Raw genomic sequence first — 22,479 nt, forward strand, 5'->3', positions numbered from 1 at the left:
GTATCAACAAAGCAATCAATCTATTCCAAAGATACTTAGTTCAAAATGTTTTGTTTTTAATTCTTTTTGATAACACTTCGAAAACCATTTTATGGGGTAAAACAGAAAAATCAACCTCCTATGCCATAACATTTTTCACTAAAATGCTATTCACTAACTCCCTTCACCTTTACCAGTTCAGCTTTTAGCAGTTTCCAAAAGCCAAAAACACTAGACTGTGAACACAATCAAAGCATGGCCATGTTGTTGGTTTGTTTTTAATTTTCATCAACCTAGAAGTTAGCACAGCTAGCAGATAGTAGATATTCAATAAATATGTCATATGAATAAATAAATGAATTAAAATCACCAAAAATATCACCAGAGAGGTATAGTTCTTTGAAAGCCGTTTCAAAAGAAGGGACTGTAAACCATTTACAGCGCCAATAACATCATTGAATAACTGTATACCTTTCCTAGGTAACTATTTCAAGGAACTAGTATTTACTTGGAAGTATAAATTTGGGTATGCTTATTAAAATTTTAATCTTACACAAGTGGTATAAGAATTTCTGAAATGTCAAATGTAACTGAAAAATAAAAAATTATAAAATAATGGAAAGGAGAAGATGATAAGAAACACACAACCAAAAAAAAAAATGTCAGAAAGATATGCAAAGAACTACTACTTTATTCATATTAATGATATGATTATGTGAGAACTGTTTGAACAATATGTAATAAACTTTCTTTGAATCAAGTTGAGGTGTACAGTCTTTCAGTTCTACAATGGAATTATCTAGGATATTTGAGAAATAATTTGTTTCTACTAGAGACTAAAATTCATATTTAACCACTTGACTACCAGATGATTTATAAGTATACTTCATAAGGGATTAACATGGTGCATGTTATTCTTCTGAAATTCAATGAAGTCTATTTTGCAAAAAGAAAATTTTTATGTCAAGTTTTCTTAAAATTGAATATCAGAGAAAAACATTAAACAATTCTTCCTGTAAAAAACTGGAGCATAGCATAGGAAATGTAGTCAGTAGTATTACAATGGCTATGTGTAGAGCCAGATGGTTGATAATCAGCGGGATCATTTCGTGTAAAATATATAAATGTCTAATCAATGTACTGTATACCTAAAACTAATAATAATTTTTTTTTATAAAGCAACTCATTTTATATTTATACTGTTTAAAGCAGGAAAATGATCACTTCTTTAACTAATTTTGCCTTGCAATTTTCAGATTCTGACAAGAAGTCGGAAAAACCATGGTGTGACTAAAACTTATGTTTTGGCTCTGGGTGGTACCGGGAAGATAATGAAAAAAAGAGACACTTCTGATCTTTATTTACTAAAACAGCATTTTTATTATAGATGCAATAAAAGTGAATGTATGGTAGAAAAACATTTTATGTTCTCATTGATCTTGCACATGAATTAGCAGTTAGAAGGATGATCAGTCTCAAGATCAAGCTTCATATGGAATACTGACAAATGCAGGTTATTGCACCAGTCCTTTATGATGTGAACAGCCTGAGTAATTCAAAACCAGGAGGTGCAAATTCAGTCACATATACAAATAAAAAGTCCTAAGAGGAGATTTAGTTTTACATAGGATATATATCGGGGCTTAATTAGTGGAATGGATAATAGTCAACGAGCTAAATCAAAAAGACAAAGATTTTATTACTACAATTTTCAGTAAAAGAAGCCAAAAAAGAATCCCATTTTGAGGTAGTTCACTAGTTTTTATAAATATCCATTTAATCTTGGTTATATCTCACTCTCCTTAGCCATCTATATGAGTAAATCTTTACATGGCTTTGTGTCATCAGATTCATCCTGTCCTTGACATAATCATTAAAGATAATTGTCAGAGGCACACACGCATACACACACACAAAGATGTGACCACTCAGAATCGAGAGTTCCTATTAAGCCTGATGAGTTCCCTTTGTGCAGTTAAATAATTCTTATTAGGTTAAAAATGGCAAATTGTTTTCAGTTTAATTTTTATTCAGTTTTATTATCTTTTCTATTCTATAAGCTCATCCCCAAAAGGCAATTTTTAGACCATCAGATCATCAGACATTAGTGCTGGAGAGACATTAAAGATTAATGCAATGACTTTATTTGACAGATGGGGGAAACTGAGTCTCAGAGAAATGAGTGTTCTCTCTATGACCATGAGTCAGTTGAAGGCAGAGCTCAGAAAAGATCTGAACCTTTGAACTCCCAGAACTGCAAAGGTCTTAAAAGGTTTCCCTGTAACATCACATAATTGAAAATCATATGTGAACTTTTTACAGTTTAAAAAGTCTCACGCAACTTGATATTACTATGACACATACTCAGCGAGATAGTTTAATCTTAGCTAAAATGTTGGTATTCTAGGCATTTAGAAACCTCTTCTTTATCTGTCCATAGTTAGTATGAACTATTTGCTAATGATTCCAAGGTCGGTGGTTTGCTCTCTGTGACCTCACTTCCCTATGTTGCCTGGCCTCAGATCATTCCTAGCCAGTCATTTTACTGCATACCACTATCCACCAGAAAGAAAAGTGCTAATAGATTAGCAAAAACCCATCTCAGCTGCCAAACAATTATATATTTCTATTGATGAATCAGAGTTATCATCTTCATGTCACTAGAACAAAAGGACTCATGGGGTAAGGCGTGTTCTAATCCTAATTACAGGGTATAAAATAGAAAGCAGTGTCTTGCATGTAGAATAAAAACAGATGTGTAGTAAATAAACAAGAAGCAACATTACTGTCATATCCATTTCAACATTTTCCTTAAAATGACCATGATTATTATTAACAAAACTGAAATCTGGAGTCATAAGCAAAAATTTCAGGAGCTCTCTCAGCCTCTGCTAGGTGAAAAAGTAAAAAGTCCTTTCTTTCTTTGCAACATGGGCTTTTGGGAAAACAGTTTATTCCCATGATAGTAATCCAAATACATCTGCATATATTCTGAGATGCATCCGGGTGTTTCTTAGTGGACTTAGTTTTGACTTAATAAGAAGGCACGTCACATTACTTCCCTGGAAGATCCCGCTTGCCATGCTGTCTTTACTCAACCTGACTCGGAGCTTGCCTAGTACAAAAAGCCTTTTTCTTAGGGGCATTCGTTGAAACTAATTAGAAGCAGTTGATTAACTTTGTAACTGACTAAGGTGGTAGATAACAGTTTAGGTAAATGATAAGCTAACCGTAAGCATTGAAAGGAAACACTGGGGAATGAGATGTCCATAGAGGCTTCAAAAAGCTCCGACATATTCTTGGTGATCTAGGACATATACATGCATAAGGCTGTGTGCATGCTCAGGAAGGCTCAATGAGGATCAGCACAAGCAGGAAGCAAAGACTAAGGCAGAGTTATCAACTGCCTGGGTAAGTGTTGAAGGTGCCCCAACACACACACAGAGCTCCCGAGCAAAGACTGGGGATTTATCTGGTCCAAGCACTTAAGAAAATCCTGTCTAATCTTTGGCTAATCAGTAAGCTAACTAAAAAGAGGCTTCAGCGGCCATACACTAAAAGAGAAAATATTACAGACTAGTTCAGAAAAGTCACTAAACAAACATATAACAACAATAACAAACATCATCGCCAACAAACCCTAGGGAGAAGGAAGAGTCTGATTTCCAGAGTTAACATATTATATTATTAAAAATGTACAGTGTTCAACGACAACAAAAAAATGAGACATGTGAAGGAAAAAAGGTATGATTCATATAGGAATAAAAGTAATCAACAGAAAGTGTCCTTAAAAAAGCTCAGATGTTGGACTTAATGGAAAAAAAAAAAACTTAATCCAAATAACTAATAAAAACCATGTGTAAGGAACTAAAGTAAAATATCAGAATGTCTACCCAATAGAGGATATCAATAAAGAGACAGAAATTACACACACACACACACACACACATACACACACACACACACACAGATATATACACATCTATACATATATAAATTCTAAAGTTGAAAGGATAATAATTGAAATGAAAAATTCACCAGAGCATACTTGCATATGCAGAAGAAAGAATCAGGGAATGTAAAGACCAAATGAGATTATCTAGTCTGAGGAACAGAAAGTAGAGAACGAAGAAAATGAACACATTCTTAGAGACCTGTAAGACACTATTAAGCATATCAACAAAAGTATAATGGGAGACCTGAAAGAGAAGGAAAAAGGCAGAAAGAATATTTAAAGAAATAATGGGTAACAATTCCCAAAATTGCTGAAAACCATTAATCTACACATTCAAGAGGCTCAATAAACTTCAGGTAGAATAAATTTAAAAAGACCCACACCTAGACAGATTATGAAACTATCCACAAAGACAAAAAGAGAATCTTGAAAGCAAAAGAAGCAATGCATCAAGTACAAGGAGTTATCAAAAAGATTTACTGCATAGAGGGTAGAGGCTTTATACATCTCCTCTTGTGACTACACCAAAATTGTGATGAAACCACGGAGCAAAAAGCAGCAGAGTCACCTGGGGTCTGGATGAACAGAAGCCCTACAACTAGGGAAAGAATTAAGAAATCATCTTGGAATGATAGGAGGAGGCAGACACACTAGGCTGCCTGGTCCCACATGGGCTGAGCAAAACAGAGGCTATGGCAGCTGCAACCAGCAGGTACAGATGTTCCTCTTGAAGAGACCCACCACTGCAACCAGATTTTTGTGGGGACGGACTTGCTCACCCTGAGCTCCAGTGCTAGGGTGGCTACTGGGGGTAGCACCAGGGACATACGGGGGGACACTGAGTTACAGGGCTTTGAGGCGAGGACCAGAGGGGCTTTTTTTCCCCAGGCAGAAGTGCTGGTGGTATCCATTGATCTTTGGTTGAGCCCTCCCCTCCCCCAACCCAGCATGTGGACACAGGCACCACCATAGGTGAGATGTCATCAAACTGGATAACAGAGGTTGCTTTTCCCAGAAGATTTCCTGAAACTCCGCCCCTCCCAACTTATAGCCCTACCCAAGCCACATCCAGTGGTGTGCTCAGTGTGCCCTGTGCCACTTGCTGAGCAGCTCCAAGCCCCACACTGGCGACAGCCAGCCTTGGTTTCTGGCATGGCCTCCTGAAGCAACTTTAAGCACAGCACAGCTGGCAGCCATCTGTGGATTGCTTGCTGACTCTTACCAAGTGGCCCTGGAGGGGCACAGGCTGAGGCTAAACTTGGCCTGCAGCTGGACCCCTCTCAGGACCGTGCCACTGGGCCCCACAAAACCATGCTACTAAGACCAGGAAACTTAGCAGCTTTACATAGAAGTACATAGAAACAGACATAGAAAGGCAGCCAAAGTGGGGAGAAAAGGAAGCATATCCCACATGAAAAAACTGAATAGAGCTCCAGAAAAATACCTAAACAAAGTTGAGTCAAACATTTTAACAGATGCAGAATTCAAAACACTGGTTGTAAGGATGCTCAATGAACTTAGGGGAAGAGTACATGAACTCAGTGAGAACTTTAACAAAGAGACAGAAAACATAACAATGGAGATGGAAATTATAATAGAGAACCAGTCAGAAATGAAGAATACAATACCTGAGGCTGAAGAGCACAGAGAGGGAATCAACAGGGTGAATGAAGAGGAGGATCGAATCACTGATATAGAAGATGGGGTAGCAGAGGACACCCAATCAGAATAGCAACAAGAAAAAAGAATCCCCCAAAATGAAGGTAATTTAAGGAGACTATGGGACAATATCAAGCGTAATACCATTCACATCACAGGGTTACCAGAAGGAGAAGAGAGAGAGCAAGAAGTTGAAAACCTATTCGAAGAAATAATAATGGAAAACTTCTCTAACCTGGTGAAGGAAATAAACATACAAACACAGGAAGCTCAGAGAGTCTCAAAAAAGATGAACCCAAAGAGGTATATACCAAGATAAAACATAATTAAAATGCCAAAGGTTAAATACAAAGAGAGAATCTTAAAAGTAGCAAGAGAAAAGCAGTTTGTTACCTACAAGGGAGCTCCCATAACACTGGCAGCTGATTTCTCAAAAGAAACTGAAGAGCTTGGCACAAAATAATCAAAGTAATGAAAACCCAGGATCTACCACCAAGATTACTTTATCCAGCAAAACTATCATTCAGAGTTGAAGGACAAGAAAAAGCTAAAAGAATTCATCACCACCAAGCTTGTATTACAGGAAATGTTGGAGGGACTTCTTAAAGAAGAAGAAAAAAAATGTATCGAAAATATGAATAAAGAATGGCAATAACTACATATCTATCAACAAATTCTTCAAATGAAAAAGAATTAAGTGCTCCAATCAAAAGACAGGGTGAATGAATGGATAAGAAAACAAGACCTTTACACATGCTGCCTACGAGAGACTCACTTCAGATTAATATACATACACAGACTAAAAGTAAAGGGATGGAAAAAAGATACTGCATGATGGACCTAGAATGCATTGTGCTGAATGGAGTAAGTCAGATAGAGAACAACAAATACCATATTTCATGTACATCTGGAATCTAAACAAAAAACAAACAACGAAAAACTAGAAACAAACTCATAAGTACAGAGAACATTTTGAGGGTCACCAGATGACAGAGAGATTGGAGGGGTCACTGAAAAAGGGGAAAGGGATTAAGGACAAGTGGGTAGTTACAAAACAATCATGGAGATAAAAAGTATAGCATAAGGAATACAGTCAGTAATATTGTAATAAATATGTGTGGGGCAGAGTGGTACTGGATTTATTGAGTTGATCGCTTTGTGAGTTATATAGATCTCTAATCACTATGCTGTACACCTGAAACTAATATAATATTGTATCTAACTATAATTGAAAAATAAAAATTTTATTACAAAATATTAACTGCTAATTAGTCATCAGAAACTATGGTGATCAGAAGCAATTGGATGGCATATTCAAATAGCTGAGAGAAAAAGACTGTCAACCCAAAATTCTATATCCAGCAAAACTATCCTATAAAAAAAAAAAACGAAGAGAAATTAAGACATTCTCAAATAAATAAAAACTGAGGGATCATCACTAGCTGAGGGACCATACAAGAAATAAAAGGGAGTCTTTCAGGCTGAAGAAACTTCAGACTGAAGTTACTAGCCAGTAATTCAAATCCACATGAAGAAATAAAGAGCACTGGTAAAGGTTACTTACTATATTGGTAAATATAAAAGACAGAATAAACATATTTTTTTCTTTGTAAATCTTTTGTTCTATCTGATTTAAAAGACAACTACATAAAGCAATAATTATAACTGTATTGATCAGCACTCAACATATAAGGATGTAACTTATATGACAATAACAACACAGAGGAGGGGGAAGGAATGAAGCTACGTAGGAAAAATGTTTTTGTACACTATTGAAAGGAAGTTGGTATTAACCTGAACTATGTTGTTACAAGTTAAGATGTTAACAGCAATCTCTAGAACATAGCTCAAAAAACATAGTAAAAGAAAACACCAAAAGATTTAAATGGTACATTAGAAAATATCTATTTAACATAAAAGAGGGCAGTAACGGGGAACTAGAGGAACATAAAAGACCTAAGACTTACAGAAAACACTCTAATTTGAATTAAATGCTCTAATTAAAAGAGAGATTGTAAAATGGATAAAAAATGATACAACTATACACATAAAATGATATAACTCTTGTAGACACAAGAGATGCACTTTACACATGCAACTACACACATAAAATGATACAACTCTTGTAGACACAGAGATGCACTTTAGATTCAAAGACCCAAATAGGTAAGCACACAGTAATCAATGGGGAGCTGGAATGACTACAGTAATAGCAGACAAAACAGACTTTTAGATAAATATTTTGACAAAGAAACACATTTTTAATAATAAAAGCCAATCTATCAAGAAGATATAACAATTATAAACATTTAAGCACCTAACAACAGAATGTCAAAATACATAAAGCATACTCGATCAAAAAATATTAGTTGGAGACTTCAATGCCCCATTTCAATAATGAACAGCTATAACAAAAATTAACACAGAAAGAAAATAGTTAAATGACACTATAAACCAGTTAGACCTAACAAATATCTAAAAAACATTCTATCCAACAATAGCAGAATACATTCTTCTTAGGTGCACACGAAACATTCTCCAGGAAAGACAATATATTAAGGCATAAAACAAATCTCAATACATTTAAGGACTGAAAGCATACAAAGTATGTTCTCTGACCTCAAAGGAATATCAGAAATCAACAACAGAAGGACATTCAATGTGGCAAGTGATATATTCCTAAATAAAAGTAGGTCAAAAAAGAAATCACAAGAGATTTCCTTTGTGGGGAATTAGGAAGCATTTTGATAAATGAAAAAAAAAACACACACAACATATCAAAACATTTAGGATGCAGCTAAAGCAGTGCTTAGAGAGAAATGTATAGCTGCAAACGCTTACGTTAAAGAAGAAAGATCTCAAATCGATATCCTGTTTCCACCTTACAAAAAAAAAGAAGAGTAAACTAAACCCAATGGTAGTAGAAGAAATTACTATATACTACAACAGAGGTAAATGATATAAGAATAGAAAAACTATAGAGAAAATCAAAGAAACAAAAAGTTGATTTTTTTGAAAAAGCAAAGAAACTGACCAACCTTTAGGTACACTGATCTAGAAAAAAGAGAGAAGACTCAAATTACTAAAATCTGGAATGAAAAAAGGAAGCATTAATACTGACTTCACAGAAATAAAAATGATTATGAAGGAATACTATGAACTACTGGACACCAACAAGTAATCTAGATGAAATATACAAATTTCTAGAAAGCCCTGAACCACTAAAATTGACTCAAGAAGAAACAGAAATTCTGAAAAATACTACTTATAATTATAAAGAGACTGACTGGTAATCCTCCCTCCGACACCTCCCCCCACAAAAAGGAAGACATTTTCAGCCTTAAAAGGGAAGGAAATTCTGACACATGCCACAACATGAATGAACCTTGAGCACATTATACAAAGTGAAATAAGCCAGTCCCCAAAATCTGTATGATCCCACTTAAATGAGGTACAGAGAGTAGTCTAATTCATAAAGACAGAAAGTAGAATGGTAGTTGACAGAGGCTGGGCATAGGAGGCAATGGGGAGTTCTTGTTTAATGGGTATAGAGTTTTAGTTTTGCAAGATGAAAAGAGTTTTAGAGATAAATGGTGGTGGCAGGTGCACAGCAAAGAGAATGAACTTAATACTGCTGAACTTCCACTTACAAATGGCTAATATGGTAAATTATATGTTACATGTATTATACTACAATTTAAAAAATACTGTTATGGAAGACAGTCTTTCAAACCCTAACTGGCCACATAAGAATGAGCCTTTGGGCCTGGAGCACTTGCTTACCAAGAGATATAAGAGCCCATATAGCCTGTGCTGGGCTTATCTCCTTGTCTGAGAATATCTTTCCCTGTTTCAGGTCAATATGTACTGCTTTGTCCTGCTTAAGTGTATATGTCAATGACCCTCAGGCATGCCTCCACCTTTCAGCATTTCTGACTCCACACGAGTAGGGTAGGAAAGGAATGGGGGCGGCAAGTCTTTTTGCTGAAGCACAAAAAGGGTAGGGGAAGGCCCATTGCCTTGCATAGGCTATTAGGAAGGACTAGCTGCTGGCCATGGGGAATTGACTCCCACTACTGAAGCACATCTTTCTCTATCTCCTTCTTTTATGTGAGGAAAGCACTGTTCAATCCAGTGCTTGATTGTGCTGTGTTTTCCTTGGCGACTCTGATACCAAGATGCAGCGAGCAAAAGTGGGCTTGGACTTTTCCTGTTAACAGGCAACAGATGCCACCTGACTACAAAAACTACCCACAAAGAAAACCCCAGGACCAGATGGCTTCACTGGTAAATTGTACCAAATGTTTGAAGAATAATTAACATCATTCCTTCACAAACTCTTTCAAAAAATAGAAGAAGAAACACTTTCCAACTCATACTTTGAAGACGGTATTATCTTGATACCAAAACCAGACAATGACATTATAAAAAAAGAAAATTACAGACCAATATCCCTTAACAATATGAATGTAAAAATCCCCAACAATGTACTAACAAATCTAATCTAGCAACACATAAAAAAGATTATACATCATGACCAAGTAAAACTATCCCAAGAAGGCAAGATTGATTCCACATGCAAAAAGCAATTAATAGAATACACCATAATTATGGAATAGAGGACAAAAAAATATATGTTCATTTCAATAGACGCAGAAAAAGCATTTGAAAATTCTAATACCCTTTCATAATAAAAATACTCAACAAAATTGGAAGACAAGCAGACTTCCACAACCTGGTAAAGAACATCTACCAAAAACCCACATTATACTTAATGGTGAAAGACTAAAAGTCTTCCCTCTAAGATCAGGAGCAAAGGAAGGATGGCTGCTCTCACTACTTGTATGCAACACTGTACTGAAGGTTCTGGCCAGGATAATTAGAAAAAGAAATAAAAGGCATCCAGATTGGAAAGAAGTAAAACTACCTCTATTTACATGTTCTTCTACATAGAAAACCGTAGGAATCCTCAAAAAACTACTGGCTCTATGAATCCACTTTTTCTAGTTAGTCTTTTTGAATGGTAATTGCCACACTACCCATTCTGGTTGTAAGACTTAATTCTTAGCATCTACTATAACTAATTTAGAACACATTATATCCTTTATCACATTATCAAGGTATCAGTGTTGGTTCACTAAAAAGTCTTGCAGTGCATGAACTAATTGCTTCAGTTCTATACTGAGAACTCCCAGAATGAACTAAGTATATTTTAAAATGTTGAATTTGTATGGGTTAAACACTGTAAAACTGAATACGTAAAATTTAAAGACTGCTTTGATTTAAAATGGGTAAACAATAACAATGACGACATAATTTCGTTGATAAAGTATCAAGAAATCTGAATTTTGCCATAATATTCAGATCAAGAAAGAGTTACTAAAATGGAAATGAATGAAAAATAAAGATGAGAAAGGGCTAGAATCCAAAGAAAACTAAATACATCTTAACTAAACAACTGTGTTGAAAACAATTTCTTATCTGGCAATTAAGAACCATTTTCTTTCTAAAAGACACAGGACATTGGGTTAATAGATTTCTTGAAAAGAAAATCTGTTTTGGCTATTGAAACATTAAAAGAACAGAACATCTGTTTTGCAAGTAAAGACAGATTGTATGGAATCAAATATCAAACCACTAATCAGACTAGCATTTAATTTGTTCTATTTAAATTTTTCAATAAAAGTAAACGAAATTACATTCTTGAAATAACAGGTCAGCTACAAATATTTAACACCAAGAACTCCCAACACTAAGATGTTTCAGAGTATAAAGAAAGTAATTATTAGTATATTTTAATTATTTTTTATTCTACTTGACATCTATATCAAAACCATGTTATAAAGCACTCTCCCACAAAAAGCATTTTTCAAGTATTTTAAAAGGGAAAACTCACCATCCATGAATTCTGTACATATTGAAATCCTGTTTTCTACAAAAAATGCACCATAAAACCCTATGATATATGATGAATCACACTGAAACAAAAATAAGACAAAAGTAGTTAAAAACCTGCAAGCCAAGACCATAGTCATGCTTTATACGGAAAAATGACCAAAAAAAAAATTACCTTATAAAGAATCTCTAATTCAGACATAATTTGCTTCTGAAGTTCCAGTGTAATATCTAGTAGTATGACCTAAATATGAAAAAAAAAAAATCAACATTCACACATTTATTCACCTTTAAAATAAATACAGCTTTACTCACTATGAAATATAAAAACCAAAAATATGGTGTTTCTTCTATTCAACTCCCCCTTTCTCCTCCCCACCATTATAACCCCCAGTAATACAAACTGTATCCACATCTGTCTATCCCTTTGTATTGGGGGAGGTGGTATAGAAGTGATTGATGGGACCAGGAAAAAAGCCAGGTCTCAAAGGTCACTATTAATGGCTTTAAAAGTCAGTTAAGTTATAACGCCCTTAATTTATACACCCTATTTTGGCCACATTGGTTATTTTCAGGAGAGGAAGATAGGAATGACCCTGAAACCATTAAAAAGAATTGCCTTGTAATTCAGATACTAGGCAATAAGAGGAAGAGGGTGATGAGTAAAACTGATATTTAAAGTAGGGTTTTTAGTTATAAGAGAGATAAGGCGTTTTTAAAATATATCATCTTTTTAAATTCTTCTAGCTGCATAATGTTTCTTTGCTAATAATGTCATAAAGTGTTGGAGCTTGATGAAACCTCAGAAATTATTTCACCTAATCTCCTTCTTTTAGAGGAGGAAAAACCAAGGTTCTGAGGAACCACTCAGCCTAGTAATATTAGGGCCCCTCCCTGACTCTAAGGACCATGTACTTCCCAGTATATACTGATGCTTTATGGTTTTCTTCATAATATCAACCACTGATTCAGATTTGTAATGCAGAAATGTAAAATATTTATAAACTTACCTAGAATAAATTCTACTTTATTTCAAACACTATTTTTTAAAAAAGGAATATCAACTATTCAAATTTATTTAGCACTTCAGTAAAGCCAACCGAAGAGAAATTATTTTTTACTTAAAAAAGACAGTGATGAGAATAAAATAGTTGGAAGACTTTTTTTTTTTTTTTTTAAGATTTGTGGCAGAGTTTCTGACTTTAGATATTTCTAGATAAAAATTTAACATTCGGGATTACCATGAGACTGTAGTTATATACCATCCAACAATGAACCACATTTTGTATTAAAACTGCAGAATATAATTATACTGGAAGAAAAACTCTATAAATTATGAATCGCAAACTGCTGATAGAGCAAGGAAAGAAAAAGATAATTCTAAAACACATTTTATAGTAATGACATCCATTTGGGGGAAGGGAAAGTGAGGGGGAAAAAGGGACAGCCGGTTTATCAAGAATTTGCTTTAGGGTTATTTATAAAAGCTCTCATTAAATTAGACTTTAAATATAATACAAAACTGCCAAGAAACATTCCAACATTTCTCCCAATCGATAATCATTTTGCCAACAATATTCACTTCTATTTTTGTTCCTGTATAAAACTTAGCAACAAAATAAGTTCATCTAGTGTTGTTTCAATTCTATTCCCTAAAATATTAGAGCTATCCACACTACCATGTCAAGTACAGGGAATCTTTCATCCTAAAAGATCTATTAAAAGGAATGAAGTCATTATTTACCTTAAAGCAATGGTTCTCAACCTTGGCCTCATTATAAATTATAATTACCTTTATATAAAGGTATTTATATAAATATATCAGAGCACTTTTAAACAAAGCCTTACCTTAAAATAACGGAATCAGAATCTCTGAGATTGAGCCCACCTCTTAAAAAACTTGTCAGGTGATTTATCCACAGTAAGGTTTAGAACCGCTTATTTAAGGTTTCAAGAATACATTTACTCAGTGCTTAGTATGACTAAGCTATATTGTATCTCCAGACCTCCAATCTAGAAATGACATGATCTCACATGGTTAGCCAACACATTGGAAATTAATCCCAAACTACCGGCTATAAACATATCATTCCCTTGATCAAGAACCTTAAGTGGGTTCCTATGGCCTAACATCTAGTGTGACAATCGAGGAATTCTTCTACAATTTAGCTCTAATCTGCTATTCTAGCTCCCCTCACTACTCCCCACCCAAAGCCAATCCTCATGTGAAACCAGATGATTTTTACTGATCTACACAAATGTCCTGTGCTTTCCCCTACTTCCAGTCTTTGCTCCTGCTGCTACCTCCCATTGAGTTGTGCTTCCCTTCTCCACTCCACCATCATTGACCATAAAACCTTTTCTATTTTTTAGACCCAGCTTGAATGCTGCCACCACCTCCAGGAAGCCAGCCCCAAAGCCCTTCATCAGAATTTATCCCTAGCTCTGGCCCTTTATCTTTCTCCCTTTCACATTGCCTTTAGCATCCATGCCTCACCTCTGAAAAACAGGAGGCTAAAGAGTAAAGAGTGGTTGTGAGCACCTCAAGGACAAGGGCAAGTCTTGTGCACCTTTCTCCAGCCCCCTCCCCCAATCCACACACACACCCAGCACCCAGCATAGGGGCTTACTCACAGTAGTGCCCATTAAGTGATGTGGGATTTAATTAAAGTGTTCCTTACAACCACAATCCTTTAAATAAGAAGCTGATTCTAGACAGGGTGGAAATGGATTGCTTGATTTTTACAACTGAATTAAAAACTAAAGATACAAACACCAAAATAAATAAAAGTGTTATACTAGCCTAAAATGTTGCAAGTAATACTACTATATGTATGGAGCCAATCCACTGCACTCTAATAGGCCTTGATCATTTTGGTATTTGCTATATTCCAGAACAGTAGAGATTCCATAATGGTAGAAAAATGGATAAAGTAATTTCTGGGAACTTGAGAGAGAAAGTAAAATCCACCTTAAAATAACTCTACTGAAATGCTCTTCTGTTTTCTGGGAGACCTGGCACTCTAGGTGGAAGGTTAATTCTCTTTCCCTTGGGCATTCCTAAGAGTGAGCTTTAAAACTGCTAAAAATAAACAAGTCCAATTTCTTATTTGAAGGTAATGAAAAAAAGTGTGGCAAATACTAATTTTCTTTTCGAAGTACAGGAAAGTATGGACTTCCTGGGTCTTCATTATTATTGTTGCTGTTATTACTATTATTACTAGGAAGAGCTAAAATTTTCAAACTGAAGAGAATCTGAACATGAAGCATTTCATGGAGAAAGGGTTAAGTGAGAAACTGAAATACCTGAGTGCATTTCCGCTGCTCTCTGCTACACCTCCAGGACAAATAAGGATGAGTTGTCAAGTTAAATATAAGCAGTCAAGTGACTGAATTATAATTTACTTTGTGCTCAATTTAAATTAGTGTGAGGCTATTAAAATATACAGTATAAATACGGCAATTCATCACAACCTGTCATGGATGACTTCATTTATTTGCTGGAGTGGCACACGCTCCACTAAAGGGAAGGAGAGCAAAATCACAGGTCAAATTAAGCCGCTATTCTGTTTTAATTCGTGTATTTAATCTGTGGCAACATAATTGTCTTTTACAGTATGTACAACTCAGAACGGAAATTTGGGAGGATTACAGTCCGTATACAAATGATTAATCAAATGGTCCATTTAAATGCTAGTTTAAAAGCAGCAGAAACCCCAAACAGTCAAAGAATGATAATCAGCACATGCTATATACAATGCTAAGAAATTTCCTGTTAGGTGGATTTTTCCCAATTAAAAATGAAATAATACTGGGAAATTTATTAAGCTGAAAGGTTGATAGATTTGAAGGGTTTAATAGAATACATTAATGGTTATAAAAAGGTTCTGTTTGCAAGATGGCTATTTTTATTTGTTTTTTGCTCTACTTGTTAGCAATTGTCTTGCTTACCTATACCATTTCCTGACAAAAAAGCTAGTTAGGAACACATTTCACGAGTTTACAGTCATCGTCAAATAGTTATCATTAAAATGTGATTAGTATCATTTTTAAAGTGCTTTGAGGCAGAAATTTTTCTAAATTCATTAGTGTAAGATAAAAATTCAAAGTACTTCTATTCTTCTCAAAATTCATCTTGCTTTTAAAAATATCTGAAGTGATATTTTCCCACTTTTGAAGTCTGAAAAAAGAAACATTACAATGTTTTTTTGTCTAAAATAAAAACGTTTCGAAGTATAAAAATTAAAAATACTTTGAGTGGGAAGAGAAAAGTAACAGATTTTCAAGGACGCTCATCTAATTGCTCCCACAGACGTTCAAAGTGTGGGTCCAACTGACCACTTGACTCGGGAAATTAAATTTTCCTCATCATTCTATGAAGGCATCAGAGGCCTATAGATGATTCTGTTTAGACAAGGACTGTGATTTGCTGCTCTTTGCAATCCCTTTGTGACACCAGGCAGCCCCGTTTCACAGCTGAGGTCACTGAGAGGTTCAAGTGACATGCTTGAAGTCACACAAAGTCAGGAGAGGGTCAGGAAAAGATCAAATGTGCTTCTAACTCTTAACCTTTCATTTCACCCTTTACTATATAAAAAAGCTAAGAAATACTCTGGCTGAGAGCAATGGTCCATACAAAGAACACTATGGGATATTTTGTATGTGAGCTGAACCTGCTTTCAAGACATTACCTCAAAAGATGAATGAGTAAACTGAAAAAAGAAAGAACACAATTTATTTATTCCGTCAGTCATTCAAAAAATTATGTGTTGAACATCTAGTCATTACACTGACATGCACTAGGCCTTCCACACAAGGTTCTGCATGAATCAATGAGTAAAACAAGAAGAGAAGTAAAATCTGTTCCCCACTTAAAGAGAGATTTCAAAATAATAGGGGAAACATATACATACACTAATAGTAAACTACAAGGAAGTATGTGATAACACTCAAGAGACACAGAATTCTAGAGAGGTTCAAAGAAGAAAGTGAGTGAGTGACAGATATACCACATGTGACAGTAAGTTCAGCTTTGGAGCTGACTCTTGAAGGGTGTTAGAGATTTTGATAGGTGGAGAGATACAGGTGAAGGCATTCTAATTAGAGAGAAACATGTGAATCAAAGTTTTGAAGCAAGCACCTGGGTTCCGATAAGGCAACAAGTTCAACTTAAAAAGCAGCACAGGATTCAATCATATAAGATAATGCTATAAAGGTAGGCTGACTACATATTGTGGAAGATCTTGAGTTCCAACCCACAGTTTTTAGTTTATTGAGAAGTTATGTGGAGCCTTTGAAGACTGTGGAGTGAGAAAGAAATGTTACCAGAACTATGCTTTAGGAAGCCAAATCCAAAGGTAGTGAGGGGCAACACAGAGGTTAAGAGCATGGACTTGGGGCAAGACTTGCCTGGGTTCAAATTCTGATTCTGTTAATTATTAGTTGTGGGACCTTAGGCAAGCTATTTAACTTTTCTGTGTCTCAGTGTCTGCATTTGTAAAATGGGGATCAATAATGGTAACAACAATAAAAGACTGTTGTGAGTATTAAATGAGGAAAATGTATGTAAAGTGCTTAACACAGTATAAATGATCAATAAATGGTAGCTTCTGTTTCTGAGCGAAAAGTTTAAAAGCTGGTCAACATTTCTGACAAGAGACCAAACAAAGCATCTGGATTAGAGTGGTGATAAGAAAGGAAGAGATACTAAAAACAAAAACAGAAAAATCAACAGGCTTCCAGACATTTGACATTAGCCAAACAGGACAGCGATCCTTGAGTGATGGGAAATAAAAGAAAGAGAATAGTCCTATGATGGTCCAGCTGACTGACTAGAGAGTTTCCAGGCCACATTATAGGGAGGAGAGCCCAGGCAGAGCTCAGCCACCTCCCTAAGTTGAGGGAGTCTGAGGAGGCCAACGCAGCTAGAGGTTACTGGCAGAGCACCAAAGGGAGAGAACTCCAGAGATCTGGAGAGGGGTCTTAGAGTCCAGGTGAGTAATGATCAGCACATGGATGTCAGGAAACTACCCGAGGCCAGGGAAAGAAAGGATCAGAGGAAACAATCCCCAGATCTCACACTAAGCAGAGAGAATGTGTGTTCCTACCAGCCAGGGTGGAAAACCTTGTAATTGCCAGGGCACTGGGTAGAGTATCCAAAAGGCTACTGCCTCAGTTGAGTGGGGAAAATTAGTTCTAGACTAACCACTGGGCTGGTCCCATCTAATAAAGCTTAAAAGCAAGTCCTGAAGGGATTAAGCTGTTTCAAAGTCACTAAACAGCATCTCAGAATAAAGCTCAAGAATATTTATAGGAAAGCAAAAATATCTAGCACCTCAAGGACTAGATATGCCTGGCATCCAATAAAAATTATAAGTTATTTTTAAAAAAGAAAATACAATCCAAAATGAGGAGAAAAAGCAGTCAAAACTTATCCCGAAATGACACATATGATAGGATAGACAAAAACATTAATTCAGTTATCCTAACTGTATTTCATATATTCAAGAAGGTAAAAGAAAGATTGAACATATTAAATAGAGACATGGAAGATGTAAAAATGGTCCACTTAAACTACTACAAATAAAAAGTACAGTATCTGAAAGGAAAAAATACACTGAACATGATTAATAGATTAGACAATGCAGATGAAAAGATGAAACTTGATTATCTGACAACAAATACTATCCAAAAATGAAACATTAGAGAGAAAAAAAGACTAAAATAAATAACAGGGCATCATTTTGCTGTGAGACAACTTCAAGTGACCTAATACATGCAATTTAACTTAACAAAGTTGGGAGAGGGAATATTTGAAGAAATAATGACTAAAATTTTTCCAAATTTGATAAAAGCTAAAAGTACACAGATCCAACAATTTCAACAAATCCTAAGTACAATCATGAAGAAAATTCCATAAAAACTCATCATAATCAAATTGCATAAGACTATATACAATGAAATACCACTCAGCCATAAAAAAACTGAAATCTTAGCATTTGCAACAACATGGATGAACCCCTAGAGGGTATTACGCTAAATGAAATAAATAAGACAGAAAAAGACAAATACCATATGATCTCACTTACCTATAGAATCTAAAGAACAAAATAAGTTAACAAACAGAATAGAAACAGACTCATAAATACAGAGAATAAACTGATGGGTGCCAGATGGGAGGGAGGTTGGGGAGACAGATGAAAAAGGTGAAAGATAAAGAAGTACAAATTGATAGTTACAAAACAGTCATATGGATGTGAAGTGTAGCATAGAGGAGATAGTCACTTTGAAATTATATTAATGTCTAACCACTATGCTGTACACCTGAAACTAATATAATACTGAATGTCAACTCTAATTGAAAAACAAAAATTTTTTTAAATTGCATAAAACGAGTGATAATGAAAACAATCTTAAAAGCAGCCAGAGAAGTCAGTTCTAATGCAGAGAAGAATAAAGATTTAAATGACAGTAAGCTTTTCATTTGAAAGAATATAAGCCAGAAGACAGTAAAATAATATCTTTAAAATATTGAAAGAAAAGAGAAACCCTATGGGCAGTGAACACACAATGCAATGTATATATGTATATATATGCATATATATATACACACATACGTATATATACATATATATACACACATACATATATACACATATTACATACATACGTATATATGTATGTATGTAATTTGCCTTACTGTTGAATTGTACACCTGAAACTTACTAGATTTCGTTAACCAATGTCATCATAGAAAGAAAGAAAGCAAGCAAGCAACCTAGAATTCTCATAAGTGGTGAAAATACCTTCCAAAAATGAAAGTCAAATATACACTTTTCAGACATGCGAAGGCTGAAAGAATTCATTACCAGAAGACTCATGCACTATAAGAAATGTGAAAGAAATAAGTCCTTCAGACAGAAAAGAAATAATACCATATGGAAATGTGGACCTACACAAAGGAATGAAGAGCACTGTAATTGGTGAAAATGTGAGTAAATATAAATCTTTTCTTTTTCAATGTCTTTAAAAGACAAATAACTCTCTAAAGCAAAATACTAACGTTTTAGAGTTTATAACATGAGTAAGTAAAATGCGTGAATAATAACAACAAAGTCAGGATGAAGGAAATGAAAGTATACTATGTAAACTGTGTTACGTTCTCATGCTATAAAGTGGTACCACATTACTTGAATGTAATATAAGTACGTTTAAGTTCTTATAGGTTAAAGATGTACACTATAAACTCTAAAACAACTGCTAAGAAAAGGACAGACAGAATAGAAAAGAGCAAAATGATAGATTTGAAGCCAACCATATCAATAATCGCATGCAATGTAAATACCCCCAATAAAAAGCAGAGATTTTCAGACTGGATTAAAAGACCCAACTACATGCTGTCTATAAGAAATCCATCTCAAATATAAAGACACTGAAGGTTAAAAGTAAAAGCATATCATGCTAACACTATTCAAAGCTGGAGTAACTATATGACTATCAGACACTGTAGATTCCAGAGTGAAGAACAACATCATGGATAAAGAAAGTCACTCTGTAACCATAAAGGGACCAATTCATCAAGAGCACATAATAATTCCAAATGCACCTGATAGATCTTCAAAAAATAGTAAGTAAAAAAAACAAAAACAAAAACAAAAAACGATAGAACTACAAGGAAAAAAAGACAAATCCATAATTATTGCTGGAGATTTCAAAATCTCTTTTTTAAAGATTGATAAATAAGTAGATAAAAATCAGTAAGGATACAAAAATTTTGAACACTATCAGCCAACTTGATCTAATTGACATTTATACAATACCCTATACAACAGACTGTACATTCTTTTCACATGCACAGGAAACATCAAGATTAATTGATATTCTGGGCCATTAAACAAATCTCAATAAATTTAAAATAATTCCATTTATACAAAGTATGTTCTCAGATCACAACTGATTTAAATTAGAAATCAATAACAGAAAGGCATCTGGAAAATCCCTACAGATTTGGAAACTAAAACACTTGTAAGATTGAACGAAAAATTGCCTGTTTGACAAAATAGTACACTTCTTTCTCTTAGATTATGACTAATATATAAGCCACATGGTTTTTGCCTCCACTGACGAGAAGCTTGGGGCTAAACAAAAAGTTTAAACATAATAATCAAATCTACTCTTAAATCATTCATTCATTCAACTCAGTTTGAGCATCTAGTATGTTATTTTATACAATTTAGGGATGCGAAGTGAATACAATACAGTCCTTACTCTAAAGCTCAGTTTTATGGTCAGGTCTAAAGAACAGTATATTTGTAAACCTCTACTTGTTTTCATTATTGAAAGTCTCTGCTTTAACAGACCCTCTTAAGTGTTTTCTTTAAAATTGCTTTTAATCCTTTCCAGAAACAACTATTAGTTAAATATAATCCAAAGTGTATGAAATTATGAAAAATTATAATGCACTTGCAAGGCCAAATAATAAGTTTTTTGGATGATTTATAGCAGTACTCGCCTCTCTTGGAGTGACTAACCTAAGGTTGACTGTCTTTAAGTATATCATTGGCAGAAATCTAAGAGTTTTGACATTAAAGGAACAAATAACTAACTTGACAGGAAAGAAAATAATGCTTAACTTGGTGGAAGTGTCCTCTGAGTGGAGAGGGAGCTCAGGAGGTATAGAAAAGACAACCCAGGGCCAAGGTGATACGACATAGCTGTACTCACTGAACTTGGGAAGAGCGGGATGGAGAATAGCTCTAAAATACCTATGCTGGGAACTCTCTGGACCTCAGGTTCCTCCTCTGTAAAATGCTGGGCTTCAGAGATGATCTCTAAAGGCCTCTTTCAGTTCTACAATTCCGTGAACCTAGTTTAGCTAGAATACAACAGGGAGCTCTGTTTTATCTCCTCGCCAAAAGCTATTTATTAAAATTAGACTTGATATTGTCACATAACACATTCTAGGTGCTGTATTAGTTGTGGTACAGAAGAACTCTGGACTATACAGCGGTTAGAAGACCTGAGTCTTAGCTTTGGTTTAACTTTACTAAAAGGTATAACCAACTGCAATTTATTCAGATTTTTAGTTTCCTAGATAAAAGATATAGAAATGTATACTATTCAAGTGTTATGGAAAAAGACTGAATTCTCACTGGGGATAGCTAAGAAGGCATCTTGGAGATGAATCTTGAAAAGATAGATAGAAATCAGAAAGAGGAGCAATGATAATGACTTGTAAGAAAGGCTGCATGGTGATGCAGAGGACATGCACTTTGGAGTCAGATGGATTTTGTTTTAAATCTTGGCTCTGGCTCTTCCAATTGTGTGACCTTGGTCAATTCAGCTTTCTGAGTCTCGGTTTCCTCAAATCTAAAATACACAGGCTTACTTTGTAGTTTTAAGTATTAAAGATAACATTTATATGACATCTAGCATAATACCTGGCATAGAGGAGTCACTCAGAAAATAAAAGCTTTCAATATTAAGGGTCCAGATGGCATAATGGAAAGTAATAGACAAGTAAAGCCGAGGATGTGGCTGTAAAGGTAGGTACGGGCCAATCCATAGAGAACCTGACCAATCTGTAGAGAGGGTGAGGAACAAAGCAGCCTGACCGGTTTGTTAGCTAAGAACCCAGGGTTGAAAGTGGGGTTCTGTGGGGTTGGACCTGAGGCAGTCTAAGGTTCAGTCAGAGGTACAATTCAAGAGAGTCCATTAGGGAAATCTGAGGTAAAATGATGGGAAGATCAAACACCAACAGCCAATGCCAGAGATTAAACCCAAAGTCTCATGGCAGGACTGGCACCTTAGAATATGGAAAGGATGGCTAACAAGTGAGGAGTGTCTTAGGTAACTGTCTAGAACACCCAAGAGTTATGCGCAGCTTGACTATTGGTGGGCGTGGTTCTGGGGTATTTCAGGACGCCCTATGTAAAGGGTCGGAAGCGAGGCAGACACCTTAGGCTTTATGTTGTACATTATGTAGCACACTA

General features: G+C 35.2%; 1 protein-coding gene across 8 annotated transcripts in view; it reads right to left on the reverse strand.

Annotated features, from left to right (window-relative positions):
* MAP2K5 (mitogen-activated protein kinase kinase 5) overlaps positions 1 to 22,479 on the reverse strand; it is a 245,476-nt gene that overhangs the window by 146,382 nt on the left and 76,615 nt on the right. For all 8 annotated transcript variants that reach the window (XM_023527273.1, XM_023527276.1, XM_011385914.2 and 5 more), the window contains exons 10-11: positions 11,664 to 11,732; positions 11,490 to 11,571 (exon numbers count right to left, since the gene is read on the reverse strand). In XM_023527273.1, the coding sequence (XP_023383041.1) occupies positions 11,490 to 11,571; positions 11,664 to 11,732 (151 nt within the window). The remainder of the gene's footprint in view (positions 1 to 11,489; positions 11,572 to 11,663; positions 11,733 to 22,479) is intronic.

The sequence above is a fragment of the Pteropus vampyrus genome, unplaced genomic scaffold, assembly GCF_000151845.1.
Source record: "Pteropus vampyrus isolate Shadow unplaced genomic scaffold, Pvam_2.0 Scaffold15, whole genome shotgun sequence".
In the NCBI taxonomy this organism is placed as follows: Eukaryota; Metazoa; Chordata; class Mammalia; order Chiroptera; family Pteropodidae; genus Pteropus; species Pteropus vampyrus.